Consider the following 20911-nt stretch of genomic DNA (forward strand, 5'->3'; position numbering starts at 1 on the left):
GCCGTTGATTAGCAATGATCGTGTATGAATGACCAGTTTAGGCAAATGGGAAGTTCAGATATCTAATTTGAAAGTTCAAAAAGGAATACTATACACTGTATATATATATACAGTTTATACATGTACATTGTATGATATATAAGAGTGTGCTGTATGATCACACAGTTTGTACAATGTAGGCACATGTTTGCATATAATAGGATGTGTTTAGTGGTGCAATGCAGGTATTTTAACAAAAAGAGGCTGCCACAAAGTCTGTTCATTCTCTACATGTTGGAAATGTCTTCTCATTTTTCTTCTGTTTTCTGCCTCCAGTGACGAGAATTCATGCAATGCAATGACTCGCTATCTCTCCAGAAAGTCTAGTGCCTCGTATCAGCCAACGGGGAAAAAAAAAGCAAAGAAAAGAAAAGGAAAGAAACACCCAGTGAAACCATAAAGAGATGAATGTTGGCTGGCCTTCATGTCAGTTTTTTGACCACATTCCTGGATCTGATATGATAAATTGCATCCTGTCCTTGCTTTATTGCAAAATGTGAATGATATTCTTTCCCATAAAAGAATAGTTTGGATGTTGTTTTGTTTTGTTTTGCCTTTATTTTTTTCTCTCTCTATCCGATAGTGTGGCTCCCATTAACAAAGATAGGTCACCTCGTCGAGAGAAGCTGTAGTTTTGTCAAAGATGCCATTAAAGCTGTGCAAGAAATCTCACCATGGAACTTTCATTCATCGAAGCTGATTTTTGCTTGAGAAGATGAATATTTGTATTGTCCATATGAAGATGTAGAATTGAAGAAATTCCTAGAGCGCTTTTACTTCTTACTAGAAAACAATTCTTCAAAATGCTCCTGCACTTCACAAAAAAAAAGGGGGGGAAAAAGGGAGAAATTGTTTCTAGTGGAAATGTTTGTAGTAATAAGGTAATGAGAACATGCAACTTCTAGCTTCAGCAATCTGAGTGATTACAGTTTTGGGTAACTTTCCCTCTCTCTTTCTGTAATGTTTGGGAGCATCGTGCAGGAATTACATGTACTGCCATGGTGGTTGTGAAAATCTTTAAACATTCCTCACCCAGATTTTTTTTTGAATGTCTGTCGAGTGGCAGCTGTAGAATTTGTGCGCGCTGCTAGCTTTTACATATGTTGGGGAAGACCAAAGATGTAAAAGAGGTTAAAAAAAACCAGCCAAAAAAAGAGGAAACTGGGTATTCAATCATCTCAGTTTAAGGAGCTCAAATAATCTTAGACGTATATATGCGAATGTCTACTGTTTAAAGTGGAAATTTTGCATGCTTGGCAGGGTAAGATGAAATTTGCATATAATTTTTTTAGTATCGCTGATGGTCATGAGCAAGCACTTCAAACCAACACACCACTGCCACGGCTGTTAATGGCTTTAACAGCACATACATGTAGGTACTACTGACAAAGGTAACTGGTCCACATTACGACAAATTTTGTTCACGCTACAGGGCTAGCCAATGTGAAAAAAACTACACATACCCCCCCCCCCCCCTAAAAAGGCAAAAATTGTATGCTTTTTAATGTTCACTCTAAATACATTTTGCACATAATGCATGAACATTTCCTCTCTTGCAGTATACACTGTATATTATATCTCTCTTTAAGATATTTTCTTTTATTTATTTTCGCTTAAAGAGTCACTCTCTCAAATTTAAAAAGAAAGAAAGAAAAGAGAATGAAAAGACATATAATGCAGAACTTCTGGGTGAAACATCTTACAGGGCTGGTTTTCTCAGAGCCACATGCTAATTTCTTTCCTTATTTTGTATAACATGCCACCGCAGATGGGTCACAGTCTTTGTAAAGTGATTTTCTATCCAGCAAATTGGCTCTCCGTATGTGATAAGTTGCACTGCTCAATCAGTTATGGAGCTTCCTGAAACACTGTTGTTGTATGTGGTTCAACTTCAAGCACAGTTTTTCAAAGTCTTTGACCTATTTTCTAGATTAAATTCTTGAAATTTCTTTCCTGATCATTTACAGTATAAATGCAGGCATTGATTGTGCACACATGAATTTTTGACCAGGAGTAAGTCTGGCTTTGTGAAAACTTTTGATTATCACATTGTGGACATACAGTATGTTTGGTCGTTATTTTGGACGTAATTTGCAATTTTCATATTTCACTTGCACTGTTTCTCCTTCACATCCCCTTTAAAAGTTTGTGATTCAGGAATTTGAGGAGGTAGACATCTCAAACAGAAGAGCTAATATCACTTGAAGTGATCAGATTTACACTTTGTTATGTATATGCTTGAACTGTATGTTCATCTCTTATCTGTTGCTAGTGCTGCGATGTCAAATTATCCGTTAAAACGTGTGAGAGGTAAGAAACAAAATGGCTTACCTGGGTGGAAGTTCAGCCGGTGGAAGGTGATGGAGGCGCCCAGATTTGTCCCCGGAGAGAGAGAGCGTTTTTCTCTCAAGTGTTGAAATTCACATTAAGAACCTGCTCATTTCGCACCAGAATTGCCTTCTGGAATAGCCCCAATTATATCCCGAGTAATAAAGGCGCAAGGTCGCTTACGGATCATGAAAAGGTTTCCTTGGCTAAAATGAGGCCTGTCCAGATATCTACAGCCATGTCCTTTTTAGTTTCATATTGTTTTGGATCCTTTTGTGGCCATTAATATTCCTACTGAATTTACAGATTGTAACTAAACATATTTTTCACATCATTGTTGTTATTGCCTTGGTTTATATGGACTATTACTACTTAGTGAATATGCTTTTCTGAGCCACTCTATAGTGTTTAACATTGACTCTTATTTATAGGGCTCTTTAGATAACTTTGCTGAAGTATTATCTTTCAGCAGCCGTTATCTTTCGTTTGCTCAGTCCCATTTTGAAAAAAAAAGGGGGTGGGGGTAAAGCAGTTTTGGATGAGATGTTTTTATCCCCTTTTACCCTTTTTTTTTTACATTAATGTTTGAGTGTGGTGAGTGTGATGTCCATCGTTGCAATCCAAAGTAGCTCTGAAGTGATGCTCTGTCTGATATGTTTGTTTGTCACTCAGGTCCATGGCATCATGCGGAGATCGAGCTCGTTCAACACCGGCCGAATTCAGCACCTGTACAAGGACCCAAAGTCTCACCAACAAGGAGGTCTGTTCCCCCCCCCCCTCCATCCCCCCCCCACCCCACCTTATCCACCCCCCCCCCCCCCCCCCAAGTCAAAGGGCAGAAGGACCTTTTCGTCTTCATTCATTGTTACTGTTTATGAATATTTTCGACAGTGACCGCAACAACAAACAAATATATTCAAGAAAACAAAAAGAAAATATCAGAACAGAATATCAACAGTGGCAAAGCCTCTTTAGCCCTATCGATCCCCACTTCCTGCAGAGTTAAGGGCCAGTATAGTCCCTGTGAATTGCGTGACTCCCCTCTTACTGAGGAGTACAGTGGAATCAAATTAAGACCCTCTGTGACTGATGGGGGTTTAAGTAGTGCTTTTTACTCAGTGTCTCTGCAATGAAGGATTTGAAGAAAGAGCATCTATAGCCTAATATCTCTATGAAATGCCAAAGCATTAGGAGACAGAAGAAGCAAAACCTTTATACCAGATTCTTTTTTTTTTGTAATCAGACAGGATAAAGTTACCGAACTTTATGATAATTAAAAATGAAAGATCAATGCTTTCAGTAACAATCACATATTGCATATAAGCTGATATAATGGTGCCTTCCTACATTGTACTCTTCCTTCGGTAAAAATACGCACATAAAATTGAAATGCACAGGAACATCCCTCATTTTACAGTATGTATATTTCAATAGATGTATATTTGTACAGCAACTGTAAGCACATTCCCTTTAAATAAAACCAACATGCCTAAAGAACTACAACTTGAAATTTAGAGGTTGACTTGATATGTTATACAGGGCGCTATTTTCCCTTTTGCATTTCTTCACATCAATATTATGCTAAATTAAGGTAATTTGATAGTAAAAATATGAGTGGGAGATTTGCGTGGTATTGAGATCATCTTCTCAACTAATTTGTGTACATGATTGTGACAAATTTTTCCTGTTTATAAAAGCATGAAAAACATGTAATTTCTGTACTTTTTTATGTTTTGTCTAGCTTTCATGAGAGTTTGAACAGTACTTTCCGTATATTATGATTTTGCGACACCTCTTTATAATAGAAATTTGACACAGAGTGAAATTTCACCCTGACTTCCGAAATCCTGTTTCTGCGGAGTAAAATGACAGATGCGTGTGTACATACAAGCCCACACGTACCACAACCGCATGATTGAATACATCCGCCTTTTCCGCAAAAAACTGCAGATTACTGGGAAACATAATATTTCAGCTATGCTATCGGATCTCCAGTTACAATTGGTTGAGAAAACCAAACACAAAAACAAAGCGAAACGTCTTGTCACTTTGCTTGACACTTCGAAGTGAAACAACAATTAGCGCCCACTTCTAGACGCTTTGCGCAAACTTATTTGATATTTAGTGTTTGTTTAGATGCTCGCATGGGAAAACAGAATGACACTCAGTTTTCATATCCTGGTACTATGAAGCAAAATAAGATTTTTATATGTATGCATGTATATATGTGTATATGTGTATATATGTATATAATGATATACATATCTGTTTATTTGTGTTGGTGTGTATATATTTTTGCATCTTCTCTTTGGCACACAAGTGGAAAGTTTAAAGTGAAGTAAAACAGCATAGAGAACGAAACGTAGGTACAGTAAAAGTAAACTTAAACCCAATTCTCACCTGTTAATGTGGAATATAATTAAACTATTTTAGCTCTCATGAATGAGCAGAAAGTAGAAAATACAATAACAAAATGATATCTTTTCGTCCCGTCATCATGCACTGCAATAAGATGATTATCAGCATCCTCTTTTCTGGCAAATAACAAGAGGATAAAATGTCTCTGCTCTTCATATCCTCCATAATAAAACAGAATGCTACTCACTTTCTCATTTATGGGTTTTAAGGAAAATCCCTTCACAGCCAAAATGTTGTTGAAATTCTGAGATTTTTTTTTTTTCCTGCTAATGAGTGCTTAGACATATTGATTGATGCGAAGTGGTGAGTTGCGCATTGTGCCTGTTGTGCCATAAAAGTGCTACGGCTGACTTTTCCACGAACGTTGAAAATCAAATGAGCAGTTAATGTAAAGAGGCGTTACGTGATACCAATTTTGTCATGCAAAATCCAGCAATGATCATGCACTGTAATAAGATGATTATCAACATCCTCGTCTTTTATGGCAAATAATAAGAAGATAAAATGTCCCTTCTCTTCATACCCTCCATAATAAAACAGAATTCTACTCATTTTCTCATTTATGGGTTTTAAAGAAAATCCTTTCACAGCCTAAATGTTAAACTTTTGAGATTTTTTTTTTCTGGAAATGAGTGCTTTAATAGACATATTGATTGATGCGAAGTCATAACTTGCGCATTGTGCCTGTTGTGCCATAAAAGTGCTAAGGCTGGCTTTTCCACGAACGTTGAAAATTAAATGAGCAGTTACTGAGGGAGGCATTACTTGATGCTAATTTTGTCATGCTAAAACCAGCGATGATCTGTAAAATCACTTTGCAAGAAACAGATGGTAAAGCATAATTTGTGTGGTAGATGACGATAAAATGGTGAAGATGTTTATTTGAAAGCTCAAGATGGTTTCTTAGTCCTTCTCCTTTCTTATCTCTTGGTCATCTTGTTAACCCTTCTGTTTCTATTCTCTCCACCTTGTTTTTGTTCCTTCATTCTCTCTCTCCTTCTCTCTCTCTCTCTCTTACTATCTTTATGCAACACCCAAAAAGAATGTAGCTATCCGATTGGTCGATCACCCATCACGTGACATTCAGTTAAAAGTTCCATCGCACGCTATGGCAGTCAGCCATGCAATTTTTTTTTTTTTTTTGCCGGCGAAAATGGATATCACATGGCTGATGACACCAATTTCCATTGACTCCCTTGTTTAACTCACGATTGACTCGAAGTTTTTGTTCCATTGCTCGGCTCTGACGTCACAATAAACAAACACTCAATAATTACAGGTGCGCTTACAAGCGCATATTTTGTCATTCAGTTTTGTAGGTAAAACAACTTTAACCAATCAATTCTGTGTACGTATATACACACTAGGTGTACATGGTTGATTGTGACTGTGCTTCTCAGTCACCTTTTAAGGAAAATGGTTGCCTTTTCTGTGTTAAATTCAAGGATATGTGTGGACATCATCTGTTGACATTCCAGGTGTTGCATAAAACAAATAGTGTATGGTCTTTACTCGTGCAGTGGAACAGGATATCGCACTCTGTGAAAGATGAGGCACACTATTCAACTCGGCTTCGCCTTGGTGATTAGAGCACCTCTGTCTTTCACCTCGTTCGAAATCTTGTACCATCGCACTCGTGACCATTCACTATTTGTACATGTATACTGTCTCTTTCATCTTCTTTCTTTTTTAATCTCCATTTATAGTGAGAAGATAGTTCTTATGTGGCTTACAGAACTGTTGATTTTTGCTTTAAGATCATTCACAAATGCATAAGAAACATGTGAAATGATCCTGTAATAACACAATTTCACTTGGGGAACAAGGAAATGTTAGCCAAGAAGCTTCACCAGTAGTACTACATGTCGTACAGTCCCAGAGCTAACCTATTCGTGTTTGGTACTTTGTGATTTTCATGTTTGATTACATCGATTACAATAAAGCGGGCCACAGTGGTATCCATTGCACACAAGAGTGAATTGCCAACTGCTTACTTTGCGTGGGATCCAATACTACTGTTTGGACATGATTCAATTATCACGCATTAGCAGCGTTCTGCATACCCACTCCTGAGCAGGAAGGGGGCTTCCAGAATGATAGTTTATATTATATTATTTCACACTATTGACCTCAAAATACTATGAGAAATACCTCATTATCCAGGCAAATCGCGTCAGCTTGACAAGTTTCTTAGGGAAGTTTTCCGATATATTGCTATTAAATGTAACTCGGTGAAAGATGAAATTTGAGCCCTTTTGAGTACTATGTTTAGCTTTAATCCTTTCTTCATCTTGCCCGCCCTTTCCAGCCATGGTGTTGCACTACGGAGACCTGACGGACAGCACGTGTCTGGTGAAGATCATCAGTCGTGTGAGACCGACGGAGATCTACAACCTTGGAGCCCAGAGTCACGTTAAGGTACAACAGTGAGGGCGTGGTCGCAGCTTACCCCCACCACCACTACCGCTACCACCACCACCTCCAGCCCTAGCCATCATTAGCCCCTTCTGCTTAAAAAGTTCCTCGCCCTTGGTTTTTCTGTTTGTGAATGCATGCTATTTGTGATAAAAGAATGCAGAATGGCATGGTATTCGTTGGAGGACATGCCCATTCTCCAAACTACTGTAAACGTGGAAATTTTCGCGGTACATTAATTTTCGCGGATTTCGCGCTACGTTCGGTAGCGTGAATTCAAAAACGTGCGAATATATCTTCGCAATTTTTTATGCACATTTTGAACGGCCTGAATTGCGTGCGCTTCGTCGATGATACTGCTACGTAGTACACACATGTTTACGCATATAGCAGTATCATCGCACGCACCGCACGCACCGAGCCTATGACCGATTGGTGTGCTACATCTCCGCGACTACAGTACTAGTACTACAGTACATGTATCGAGTAAAATATGTGTACAGTGTACTACGTATTTGAGCACTTGTACTCACACTCGCGCCGCTCGCTACGTCGCTTTCATACGCTGGCATCGCTGGATGAAAACAGCGACTGTGTATTAACCCGCTGTGGAGCGCAAATTTAAGAACCCGCGAATATGTTTTCGAGCCGCTCAGCGCGAAAAATTAATCGCGCGAAAATATTGACGTTTACAGTATTTGTAACCCGTTGGTGGTGTGATCCAGAACGTTAAATGGTTATTGCCTGTATAACTGTTCTTTTTGTTTTCAGTATATTCAAGTGCGTATTGCAAGCTGGTCGTGCATGCCTGAATGATGTTTTGTCAGCAAGGATGTATTGTGTATATTGCTATAATCAAAGAGATGATTTTCATTTTGCCTATTGCAATCAAAACAGCATAATTCGGCAGACAAGGAGAAATTTTGTAATCTACATCGGAGAAGTATGTAGATTACATTATCAGAGTTAATCGACATTGTACAAATGCATAACTGATATTGATAACAATTACCACACACGTCAAATGATAAGCAGAGCGAAAGGTGAAAACTTGGATTTTTTAAGCCCCTCGACAGACTCCCACCCACCCCCCTTACAAATGGATGGATACTTGCTTTGCTTCAATTCCGTTCTACTCTGCAATTGTGCCATTGGGATGAGATTTCCTTCCTCTGCATTTATGCTAAACTGCTTTAAATTCTGTTCGTGGTAAGGTGTTAAATAAAAAGAGAAATATATAATATGATGCACATGTATACAGTCAAACCTGTCTGAAGCAACCACCGTCTATAGCAGCCACCTGCCGTATGCGACCACTAAACACAATTCGTCCCAAGAGAAAAGTCATGTTAACGACCCTGAATATAGCAGCCACCTGTCTACAATGGCCACTTTTTTCATCTCCCTTGCGGTGGCTGCTATTGACAGGTTTGACTCTATACATTAATTGTAATATTTTGCACAGATATCTGCTCATCAGCATGGCTGCAGTGCAAGAAGAAATGGCTGCTTTGCTTGTGACTTGCTTATGAGGTCCATTGATATTGAATATTTGATTATTTTACTAATTTACTGCAGATTAGTGTCCTCTCGATAACCCCCCCCCCCCACCAATGACACATCTCCCCCTCACATCCAGTGGTACATATATGGTTACGGATATACACTGATACATCGTGTACATGTTTAAATCCTATAAATGACAAACTGCGCATATGAGTACATGTTGTTGCTTTTCATCAAGCTTTTACATATATATCAGTGCATTGCAGTGAAGTACAAAGTGCCGGGTAAACCGCATTCTGTGGAGCATGTGACGATGTAAGCAATTCACGTTGTCCCTAACTGTCGTGCAAGTGTGTACATGTGCAATTACAGTATGTGCGTGTGTTTGCATGTGTGCGTGCGCGCGTGCGTGTGTGTATGTGTTTGTGACTATTCATGTGTTGATTAACTTAAACGTGTGTTAACACTGACACAGGGGATGGTAACTCTAATCTAAAGGCCCTCGATGCAACTCTAAATCTTTCAACTCTCCTAATGACACAGACCCAATTTCTTAATGGCGGTGTAGATAAAGCATTTACATAACCGTGGATTATAAATTCAGTAAAGATGCTAGTATTCGTTACAGGGTATTCAAATAGTGGAAATATATAAAGGAAAGTCAAAGGAAATTACACTGCAGAGAAATATTGCTCTTTTTGAGTGTAAATGATATTCTTTCGGGACTGATACACCAGTACATGATCCGGGGCAAGAGCATACAAATCTTAAATTAATACCTGATTGTGACAAATGGTTTTAGTTGTAGTCCATGGTTAAAGTGTATACATTATCTAAAACTCCAGGCAGAATATGGGTCATAATAATGCTGATGTGATTTGTATGGGTCCTCTGAGGGACATCTAATCCCCTTCCTCTGAAGTATTGCACCTTTCCTCTGGAATATCACACCCTTCTTCAGGAGTGTTGTACCCTGCACACTGACGGTATTTCTTGCCCTTGTGGCATGGTCGTACAGGAAGTGCACTGGATGACGTCATCAATTTTTGTTGTGGCGTCGCAATAGACAAATTCTTATGTCTTCACAATAGGCAAATTCTCGTGCCTCTATGAACTCCGATATATCCGCACTGAGACGTTGTCTGAATCTTGAACGACTTACAGTTCTGGTGCCAAGTTGTTGAAATCGTATGAACGCTCAGGATGAGACAGTTTGTGGTGAGAGGTTGAGGCTTTGGAGCGCTATAATGGGGCAAGATAGCATTTGTATAGCAAACAAATATTGATTACAAATTTCCCCTCTTCATTACAAAAGAGAGAGAGAGAGAAAAAAAAAGGGCCCCCAGTACAGAAACAGCACTGAGGTGTGTTAGAAGCACACAAGCTAACATTGCCTGTAATTGAAGAGCAAATGCTCGAGCACATCATCCTCAAAGAGATTTTTAAAAAAAGAAAGAAATGCCTCTATTTCAATAATGTGAAAGTTATCGACAGTTGTTCTGGTCTTGTAAATGAAATAGCAATTATCTGTTTGGGCTCCTTGGTACAAAATGAAATGCAATGATAGCATTCTCACCGGCTGTACTGTACGATGTATTGTCCAAATTTACTCAAAATTTGCAATGTTGTCACACAAAGTGTCGGTCCTGTTTTTATTTTCATTTGTTATTTTTTAAAGTTAACTTCTTCTCAGATTAACTTGCCCTGTTGTGGCAGTTCTTACAAGGAAACATCTATATATTCCATAGTATATAATTCATTTTTAATGCTCTTGTTTCTTGCACAAGCATTAACACACACAGCAATGAATTGGTGTGTGCACATTTTAATTTTTTCAGTTAACATGTAAATATAATATATTATACCAAGTAATTGATGTAACCATTTTAACATTTAACAGTGATACATGTTAATGACACTAATTAGACTTACATTGTACCAGACTACTGAATTATTAGACCAAATAGACATTTAAACCAATAACCATAGAGACTAATTGAACTTTGTGAAAAATCAGAAAGCACAAATTACAAGCATTAAGATATGATATATCATGATATTCATCAAAATTGATTCTTCTGTCCCCTTGATATACACGATTATGTCTCTTTTGATTTAGCCCTTGTGACCGTTTGCAGGGAATGATCATGACATTGTGTAGAGTATGGATCTGGCGGGGAAAAAATGTGTGTGTTGCAGGTGATAACAAAAATCAGAGAGCACATAAGCATGTACAGTATACGTCTTACATAACGTACATTGTGCATTTGAAGTTACAACCCTTCTGAACCAGATCATGTGAGGAAAAGGTTTCTGTCTGTGGTCCGGCAAAATGCAACCATGCTGTACATCCACCACCATCTCGCATGGTGCGTGAATATCGATTTCTTGGAATTGGGTTTTTGAAAGTTCAAAGGTTTCGCCTGTCCTGTGCATGTGATACATCATGGTGGTGTTGCTGTTGTTGTTTTCAATTGCTTATTTTCCCATCTCGTCAGCTCTGTAGTCTCTATTGGCTTCCTGTTTGCATAGTGAACAGTAATCAATGACTTTCTCTCTTTTTTTTTTTGTATGTTGCTCCCCAGAGGGTTTACTGAGGCTCTTCCAGTCTATTTTTTGCCTCAAATCAACTTCAAAATATTTCATGACACAATATATTCCCAACCAGCTGCTACATATTTAGTGCTTTCTGCATTTACTGCATGTGTACTCCTCTGTCGGAGAGTCTTCATATGAATATATTTATATATTTGTCTCTTCTTTTTTTTTTTGTAAGAAGAAGAAAAGCACCAGTGTTTGGTAATGGTATCATCATTATTGATTTGACGGAGTGCAGTCTTGAGGGTGGCAAGATGGCTCATGCGGTAGCCTATCAATCATACGTCAATCATATATCAATCATACGGCTTGGGTTTGGGCACGGATTCCAACCCAAGTGAGTATTACTGAGCAATGTTGTGTGTTATTGTGTGGTCCCCTCTAGTAGAGGCAAATGGTCTGTCCCGTGGATAGGACATAAAATGGAGGTCCCGTGTGTGAGACGGTCACAACTCCTGCACGTACACGGTGCAAGAGCCTGCTTCATTCATTCATGGCATAGAGCAGGATGCATAACCTGGTGAAGTGGTCTGTCCCAAGTACTCACAACTGGACCCCATGGAAGACCAGCTACACAATGCTGCTGAATATGAGCTATCTGGCCATCTTGTCATATGGAAAAAATGAGAGCAACTTTCTTTCAAGTTCTACTGGTGTACCTCTCACGATTATCACACAGAGTGTTACCAACCCATTGAGGGCGGGCTAATTTTGCTACAACTTGCATTTCCCATAGACCCCTGCCCGAGTATACTCAGCGCTCGTCCTCTACAGATTAAGCAGGCTGTTCATATTTTTTCAAATGTTGCTTTCTGCGTCCTGAAGCTGCAAAATAATTTGCCAATTGTTCTGTCTCCGAGACTCCATGACCTATTGAATATCATGAATTTGATCTGTGGTTAGGGTTTTTCCATCCAGGGATATGCGTGTTTGTCTTGTTAAATACAATTTGAATTCTTGCCAGTTCTCCTCCCAAGAGTGGTTTCGCTGCCATTCAATGTTGTCAAGTTCATGTGCCAACACGTCCCACCATTAAGCTGACTCATCAGGTTTTACTTTTGCTCCTCATCACTTTGTGCCAATTTTCGTCACAATTGATTTCTTGCCCACCTGGATGGCACTCCAGTTTCATCAAGTGAAATGTCGGTTCCAAACTTTACCTGGTATGCAAACTAATGAGAGGTTCTGTGGTGTGGCGGGTAGTGCGCCGACTCTTCATTCAGTAGGTCCAGGGTTCAAACTGTGCCTTGGCATGGTGCGTATCTTTGAGCAAGACCCTAGGCTATTGAGCCACATTCCTCTCGACCCATGTGTATTAAATGGATACTGGACAGGATGCTGAGTGTTCGTGTGGTTTTGGAGCACACGCGTGCTGTAAAAATCTTCTCCATGCCAGGGACTTTGGATGGTGTACAAATGCAGGAGGTTTTCTGTGCATTCGAGGCACAGAAAGGGTGAAAATGTTGGTCTGGCTAGAATGCTCCCCAGGGAATGGTGTAGACCCTAAGTGCACTGCAAGTGTGAATTTTATTCCAGTGTCTATGGCAATTGAAGAATGCAATATGATGGAAAAGACACTATAGGAAAACATTTTCAAAAAGTCAACAATTATCATTAATTCTGTTCTCCCTGTATGTTGCAAAATCACACAAACACTCACAGCAAAATTTATGCCCCGAGTCTTGCTGGGCAATGCTGTGGGTGTCACTTTCAGACGTCCTACGGGATGAAGGTACCACTTAAAGCCAAATTTGAATATGAATCTGAATCTGAATCTTCCACACTACGTGTATATATACAATTGTAGATATGGTTGCTTAATGGTTGAGTACGATGATTGCATGGCATAGCATTCTGTAGCACCCCTTTAGCTCACGGGATTCAAGGACTCCAGTGCCATGATGTCATTGCAATTTGTGTTTCATCCGTCATCTGTCAATCATCACCCTCTCATAGACTCTTTACCTGTTCCGTCTTCATTCTGTGCAGTCCATGAACTGAGTTTAATTAATTAAACTTGGCAGAATCTAATCTTAGGGAGATGGGAAACAGAATTGCTTAAATGTAATGTGTACCAATGGCCTGCAAACAGGGTGACACTGTCAAATATCTCATTTTCTCATAGAACTTTAAATACAAGTACATGCACTCTTGGAGGGGAGAGTAGGTTTTTTTGTTTTTTGTTGTTGATTTTTTTGACAGTGATAGTTGTTGCCAAATCAGGCCTTCGAAAGGGGAAGCATGCTGGATAGATTTGAATTGTTAAAGTCAGAAGCACCATTGTCTCCTTTTAAAAAACTGCATTCAGGATGAGATTTTATCAATGCTCGGCAGAAATCATACAAACATGGGAGGAGTGATACAATGTTATCTTTTGTTTGTTTTGCTGTTTTTGAACAATACATTATTTGTATTTCATACGGCGGCCCAGAAGCAATGCCCCAAAGGGCCAGTACAGCGATTTCAGAAATGCCCCTCTTTTCCAGATATGGAAGCAGCATGCCCGTAGTAGTGTTGCATGTCTAGATATACCCCATGTATGATGTTGAGGATAGATGAAAATTGGTCATGGCAGTTTTCAGGGGTGGTCCCTGTTCTGTTTGTAGGGTTATGATCACATTTGACAGGAATCATTCACTGAGGTTGATGATGCCGAGTTATACACTTAGTATGGCCAGTCCCCATGGGATCCTTTCAGGTGGTATGTGAATGAGGGCCCAAGTTGGGCTGACTGTAGATTTCAAGCATCGTCTTTTCCTATATTCAAAAGTGGAGGACTTTATGTTCTGTGCAGTATGTATTGTAAAACCAGAAGTTGGTTGAAACTTTCACGAATTTTGCGAGAAGCCAGGATCCGTGAAAGGAAGTTGCACATGAAAGATTTTGTCTACACAATGCATTCAATGCCAGTACAATACTGTACACTTTTGAAGTCAACTTCTAGTGTGCATACTAACAGTTCATTTATTTTTGTGGTCTTTTAACTACACATATTGATTAGTGCACTGTGTGTGTTAAATTCAAATGTTCAAGCTGCTTCAGGACATCACAAAAAGAAAGAAAAGTAGAAACAAAATTACAAAAGAATGATAATTACAGGGTTTAAACATAAGAATGTCAGTCATTCTGTACGGGTACAATGTATGTCTCAGGTATATTCTACAAATATATCAAACATACGATTCAGGGTATTGGTACACTTTCAGGACAATCTAAAGACTTACCTACAGTTATAGTGTATCTGTGTTATTAAAGTTATTAAAAAGATACACTATACATGTACTTGTAGGTAAGTCTTGAGATTGTCCTTATAGTAAGTTTAAAGTGTGCCAATACCGTGAGTGGTATGTTCGCTATATTTGTAGAATATACTTGAAACATACCCTCTTTAAACATAAACTGTAAAGAGTATACTAAAACAAAAACGACTTGAAATAGACTAGTTGATCACCCTATTCTTTCCATCCTATGATTGTGCTATCAATATTTTTTTCCAATTCATGCATCTTGAACCATAGTGATATGCAAAGTGTGTGCGATCAGCTACGGACTGGTCAACATTGAATCTCGATATTATTTGTAAAAACGTACATGCATACATTGTAGCTAGAACCTTTATTATGCATACATTAGTACCGGCGCTTACGGAGCAGAACTTAAACATGCAGAGCACAAGTGCCAAATTGTTATAGAGATATGATCTGATTTATTGAAATATCTGTACTTTCAAGAGCTATCACAGGTAAATTATGGTTGTTGTTGTTTTGTGTATGTATCTTAGCTGTACACAAATTTTATTTCAAGGGTATTGTACACTTTAAGAGCTTTGGTTCTTCATACACTGAGGAAGTGAGTTCCACATTTACTGTTAGTGTAGCTGCTAAATGACGGTGATTGTTCGTAGGAGCTCTAAAGAGAATACTGAAAGAGGCTGTTACAATTAAGTTAATGACATGCCCTTCAGTTTCACCATGGAGTAGTTACATCAAGGCCAAATTTATCGTGTGGCTCGGGTGAGTGTAAAGCCATCTCCCCCCCCCCCCCCCATCTATATTTTGATGGCCTCATTTCCCGGGAAACCAGGAGATAATGCCCTCATTTTCAACTCCTGCACTATTTTCTCATATTCCATCCAATGTCGTGAAATGTGATGTAAACTAAATGTAGTGGATATGAGTGACAACAAACTTTCCCCCTTGTTGCATGAAACATAACACAGATATTTCCGGGTCACTTATCTTGATGTGTTGTGCTGTTGAACAATTCTTGGTAAAACTAATTTCTTCTTGCTTGTTTTTTTTTTTTTTCTGTCACTCTCTCTAATGATATTATGCATGCCGAGAATAATTATATTTTCTAATGAAATACTGTCCAATATCAAACTGAATTTCTAATTCAATTTAGAAAGTTTTAAAAATCCTTCATTCAAATGCCTATAAGATATGAATGGAAGTAACTAAATATATGATGAAATGATCAACATATTAGTGCCATTTGTCTCTTTGAACATCATACAATTTGTCAGTGAAGAAAAAAATGAAATAAATGGTGAAATATGGAAATACGTAGTAATGGAATACACTGCATAATTACCATGCACTATATCATATTGAGAAAAGCAAAAAGGATAAATGTCACTCTAGCATAAAAATCGTGGTAGTTAAACAGATGTGTTTCCAGGCAAAAAAGGGTAAAACAGTCATATTACATCAAAGAGTGTAAAATGAGTGGAAGAGGGATGTAAAAATCTGAATGTGTTCAAATCTTTTTTGTTTTACCATCGATTGCCTTTCCTCCGTGGCTGTGCCCACACCTAGGTGTCCTTCGAGATGGGCGAGTACACGGCCAACGTGGATGGAGTCGGGACCCTGCGGCTCCTGGACGCCATCCGGACATGCGGGCTGGACTCCAGCGTGCGCTTCTACCAGGCGTCCACCAGCGAGATGTACGGCAAGGTGCAGGAGATCCCCCAGAAGGAGACGACGCCCTTCTACCCGCGATCTCCGTACGGTAATGACGACCGATCTGCCTCATTTCTACCGTTTGTGTTGCTTGATGTTAGGGTTATTACTCCAAATGGTACCACACTTGTAGCTACTCTTTAAAAAAAAATCTTACACAAGCACGAAAGATACGCCATCGTTTGATAGTTTGCAGTTAATGCAGCATGCTGGTATTAAGGTCTGGTGGTCAGGAGGCCCCATGGAGTTCACTCCTGATATGAAGTAGAGAGTTTGTACCCAGCAGGGGCGCTAAAGTTCCTCCATTGAGACACTATTATCCACTTGATCATATGCACTCCTTTCTAACCAGGTGTACACTATAGCAATGGGAGGCCCATTCAGGAGCTGGTCATTTCAGTGGTAGATTTTGAGCATGCGTGTGGCAGAAAGTTTAAATCAGACCAGTCTGCTTTTAATCCAGCGAGTGGAGTGAGTACACAGCATGTTCAGATTTGATCCCTGCGATAGGTGCGCTGTAAAAGCCGGGATTTTCGCCTAATCATTAATTCATATGTAATTCATCTATTCAATTTATGTGTTTGTGTGTTTGTTCAGCTGAGGAAAATTAATTACCAGAGATATATAGATTTGTTAGACCGTTTTAGGCAAGCAGTTAATTCCAGTGTTTGATTTGAAAAGAGAGAAAGAGAGAGAGAGAAAAACCAAAACAAAAACCAGGAAAAGCGCAATATATATATATAAAGATGTAATGAGCATACATGAATATGTCAGGACCAGATGATGCAGAGGCAGAATTGTAGAGAGAAGATTATAGAAAAAAAAAATATGTTGCATATGCATCGTGACCAGATGTTGTGGCGCCAGATAATGTAAATATACAAACGTACTAGCCTCATGTACAGTCATTTCATCGCTCACTCACCATACAGTAGGTCGGTGTATATCTTAATCAATGTGCAAAAAGGTGAAAAAAAACAAACAAAATATTCATGCATGCATTATTTCTGCTCCAGTTACAAATGTACATGTCATTAGAATGCAGGAGGTTTTCAGGCCAAGTACATCACTATGTACTACACATACACTGTACTTGCAGAAAAAAGCAGTGTATCATGACTCTCCTCAAAATAGGGTCAGCGCTGGCTTGCATCGATCCAATCCTAGGTGACAGGGAGTGCATTGCTGCAAAGAGATGGTATCTATGCATTGTGATATCAAAGTCAATTCGTTATCATTTTTTCATTATCCTTAACTCTCAAGTGTAATCCATACATGACCCTGGCACACAATCTGTATGCATTCGTGTCGGTCATCGGTGGCTTAAAGCACCAATCTCTTTGCATTTTTTAAATTTTGCTCTATATTTCCTCTCATTGTAGGCTTGGTACTGAGATACCAAGTGAAGATTTGTCTGATAATCAATTAGGCCAGTAATTCTAAACTCCCAAGTACTGAGGATCAGGTTTTAGTAGATAGAACCCTTGAGGTAGTACAATTGTCACGAACTGCCACTGGCATTCAGTGCACCGTAGTGTAATCAGGAACGTTCACATGCATTTTGTTTTTGCGAATCTTGGTTCCTCGCAAAGATTTCATGCACGTGAAAATCTATGGTTTTACAGTAAGGATTTTGTTTTTTCTACAGTGTACATTTGATGCTCACTTTAAAGTTGGTTGGCAGTCCCTGCATTTCTAGCCACCCACCCCCGTCTTCCCACCCCCTCAACTCCTGTTGTGCAAAGGTCAAAAGCCCAGACATATGCCAGACAATGGTGTGTTCTGTTGAGAATATGTTAAAGGGGGAAATGGCCTATTATCAGGTCTTGTCTCATTGTTTGTGGGAATCTGAGACTCCATATCTTGGCCCGCATAAAGCTCATTGTGTGTAGAACAATCCATTGGTGAATCATACATGCACCCCGTATGGTTCACTATTTTCTTATTTGAAAAAAAAAAAAATAGGCATTGTAGAATATATCCTCATGCGCCTTCAGCTTAAAACCTATTCTTTGAATGAAAAGTTCTTTTTTTTTCCCCCTTTTTTTTTTAAGGAGCTGTAGATGAATTCATAGATACACAAAGTCTGATGATTTGATTAAGGACAGTTGTCTGTAATATAATCTTAATTGTACATAGGAAATATGATACAGGTAATATGGTGCTCACTCCACAAGCATTTCTAAGTGCTTCTGCATAGAAAGCACAATACAAGAGAGTAATTATGTAAAATAAACTGTGTGGTTGTCTTGTCATACCAAATACATGGAAATGAAGTCCCACTGATAATACAATGTAAACATGTCTCCGGTGTTTGTACATCATCAAAAGTCTCGACGTACAAACGTAATATAAATATTACAATGTGGGACTTGTTTATATTTTGCTGGTCTTTGATGTTATCGTGACTGCTTTCCATCAATCTTAATCATGCTATGCCCACTGATGTACGATGTGCATTGAATGGTGGCGATTTCCCCGAGTCATTTGTTGTTTCTTTTTTTGTTTCAAGTTCTTGTAGCATACATGTGGCACAAAATTTGATGTGGGCATATTTTGTGTCCATGTACAATGTTGTCATAATTATATCTAAATATGTTTACATATGTGTTGGCATGCACTGAATGCACACTCAGATGAAAACACATTGTACCAGCTCGTAGGCTTCTGTTCAGTCCTGTTGTATGGTAAAATTGCTACTGGAATACGGGCCAGTTTATGGTGCAATGTGCACACTGTATGTGCATAGTTTGTATGCGTTACAAAGGGAACAATCTCCATTTCAAAAATCAAACAAAACATAGGTTATAAATGGCTGAGCGACCAGGCTGTCGGGGACCTACAATATCCTGACCACGCGCATGTAATATTTACTGTGCCAGTGTGGACAATAGCTGCCATCGCCATGGTTACAGCTCTCCGGAGCAAGCCTCCAGGGAAGATGATGTTGCCTGGGGGCACAGCCAGGAGTCGAGTGCAACATAGCAAATGAACAATACTGATGGTGCAGCTCATTAGGCCCAATCACGCAAGCCTCCCCCAGTTGGCATTATCTTGCCTCAAGAGGGGGTGAATATGGAAGACCCGACCGCCGTCTTTGACTTCGAAGTGAAGTCCGCACGGCAATAATCTGTTCCATGCAGATAGTACCTGTAGAGTGTACAACTGTACAATGTATGTGTTACCTTGAACATTCAGTGCGGCGCGATGCCACGTCACTTCCAAATAGATCAATAAACCGTCAGAATGTGCACATACGTGTACGTCGTCGATGTACACATGTCATCCAGATACAAAGGAATGTCAGATCAGGGCTAAGGTCAGGGGGTGATAGTTGACATTTTCGGTACTCTGTACACAACTCTGTGTGCAGCACATGATTGACAGAGTGTGCGATGACATGGGACACTTAATGGAGTCTTCTGACTGTGCACTGCTAATACAAGAAAGAAACTGATAGAAACATGAATAAATACAGAGATATATTAAAAGCTACGCTGTAGGCCTACAATGTAATGGGGCAAAAAAATCCCAAATACCAACATGATTTCATGATTTTTCAAAGACAAAACTTATGTTGCTCAAGCTAGCGTAGGGGAAAAAAAAAAAACAGCATATGATTTTCATAATTTTCCAAGATAAAATTTATGTTGATAGTCTATGGACTTAATTTTGACCTTTAACATATTGAAGCATGAAGACTTCATATGGGAATTTCTCATGATATCAAGTATTTTGTATTATAAAAAGAGAAAAATAACATTAACCCTCTGTGTGTCACATTCATTTCATGTCCATAGGTTTGTGTATAAAATTTGTGCATATTTGACTCACTGACACAGAAAGGATCAAAAAAATCATTTTTTCTAATCAGCAACCAAAGTACACTGGATTTCAGCAAAGGCAGTTGACTTGATTAGCCATGTATTCATGTTTTCCTCTTATTCCTGTCTCTTACCACCACCACAGGAGTGGCAAAGCTCTATGCCTACTGGATCACCATCAACTTTCGGGAGGCCTACAACATGTTCGCCTGCAACGGAATCCTCTTCAACCATGAAAGTCCACGCAGAGGTACAGAGAGATCTCCCATGTATAATTGGTCTTCAACATTAAACAAAGAAGAAGACAGTGAGATAGATGCAAATAAACATGTTGATATTGTTAGATTAGATAGATAGATAGATAGATAGATAGATAGATAGATAGATAGATAGATAGATAGATAGATTGATAGATAGATAGATAGATTGTTAGATAGATAGGTAGATAGATAGATAGATGCAGGATAGATAGATAGATAGATAGATAGATAGATAGATAGATAGATAGATATACCTTGTAGATATACTGTAGGTAAACATCTCCCCTATATAATTCCTATAGGGATGAGATCTTCAACATTTAAACAAACAAGAAGACAGTGAGATAGATACATGTTGATATTGTTAAACAGATAGATAGATAGTTGGGTATATGAATGTATACACATGTAGATAGATAGAGATATCTCCCCCATATAATCGCAGATAGAAAGATAGATAGAGAGAGAGAGATCTCCTTCGTATAATCATTATGGGTTAAGGTCCTTAACATTCGAACAAACAAGAAGACAGTGAGATAGATACATGCTGATAAAGATACAT

The 20911-nt window shown here is 38.9% G+C and overlaps 1 protein-coding gene across 1 annotated transcript in view; it reads left to right on the forward strand.

The window, feature by feature from the left end:
- The window catches only part of LOC139712380 (GDP-mannose 4,6 dehydratase-like), a 100939-nt gene that overhangs the window by 24979 nt on the left and 55049 nt on the right, over window positions 1–20911 (forward strand). Inside the window, exons 3-6 of the mRNA XM_071624205.1 lie at window positions 3040–3127; window positions 7094–7203; window positions 16122–16314; window positions 20235–20339. Of these exons, the coding sequence (XP_071480306.1) occupies window positions 3040–3127; window positions 7094–7203; window positions 16122–16314; window positions 20235–20339 (496 nt within the window). The remainder of the gene's footprint in view (window positions 1–3039; window positions 3128–7093; window positions 7204–16121; window positions 16315–20234; window positions 20340–20911) is intronic.

The sequence above is a fragment of the Diadema antillarum genome, unplaced genomic scaffold (genome assembly GCF_040938485.1).
Source record: "Diadema antillarum isolate AM-2024a unplaced genomic scaffold, OU_Dant_1.0 seq00001795_RagTag, whole genome shotgun sequence".
Lineage (NCBI taxonomy): Eukaryota > Metazoa > Echinodermata > Echinoidea > Diadematoida > Diadematidae > Diadema > Diadema antillarum.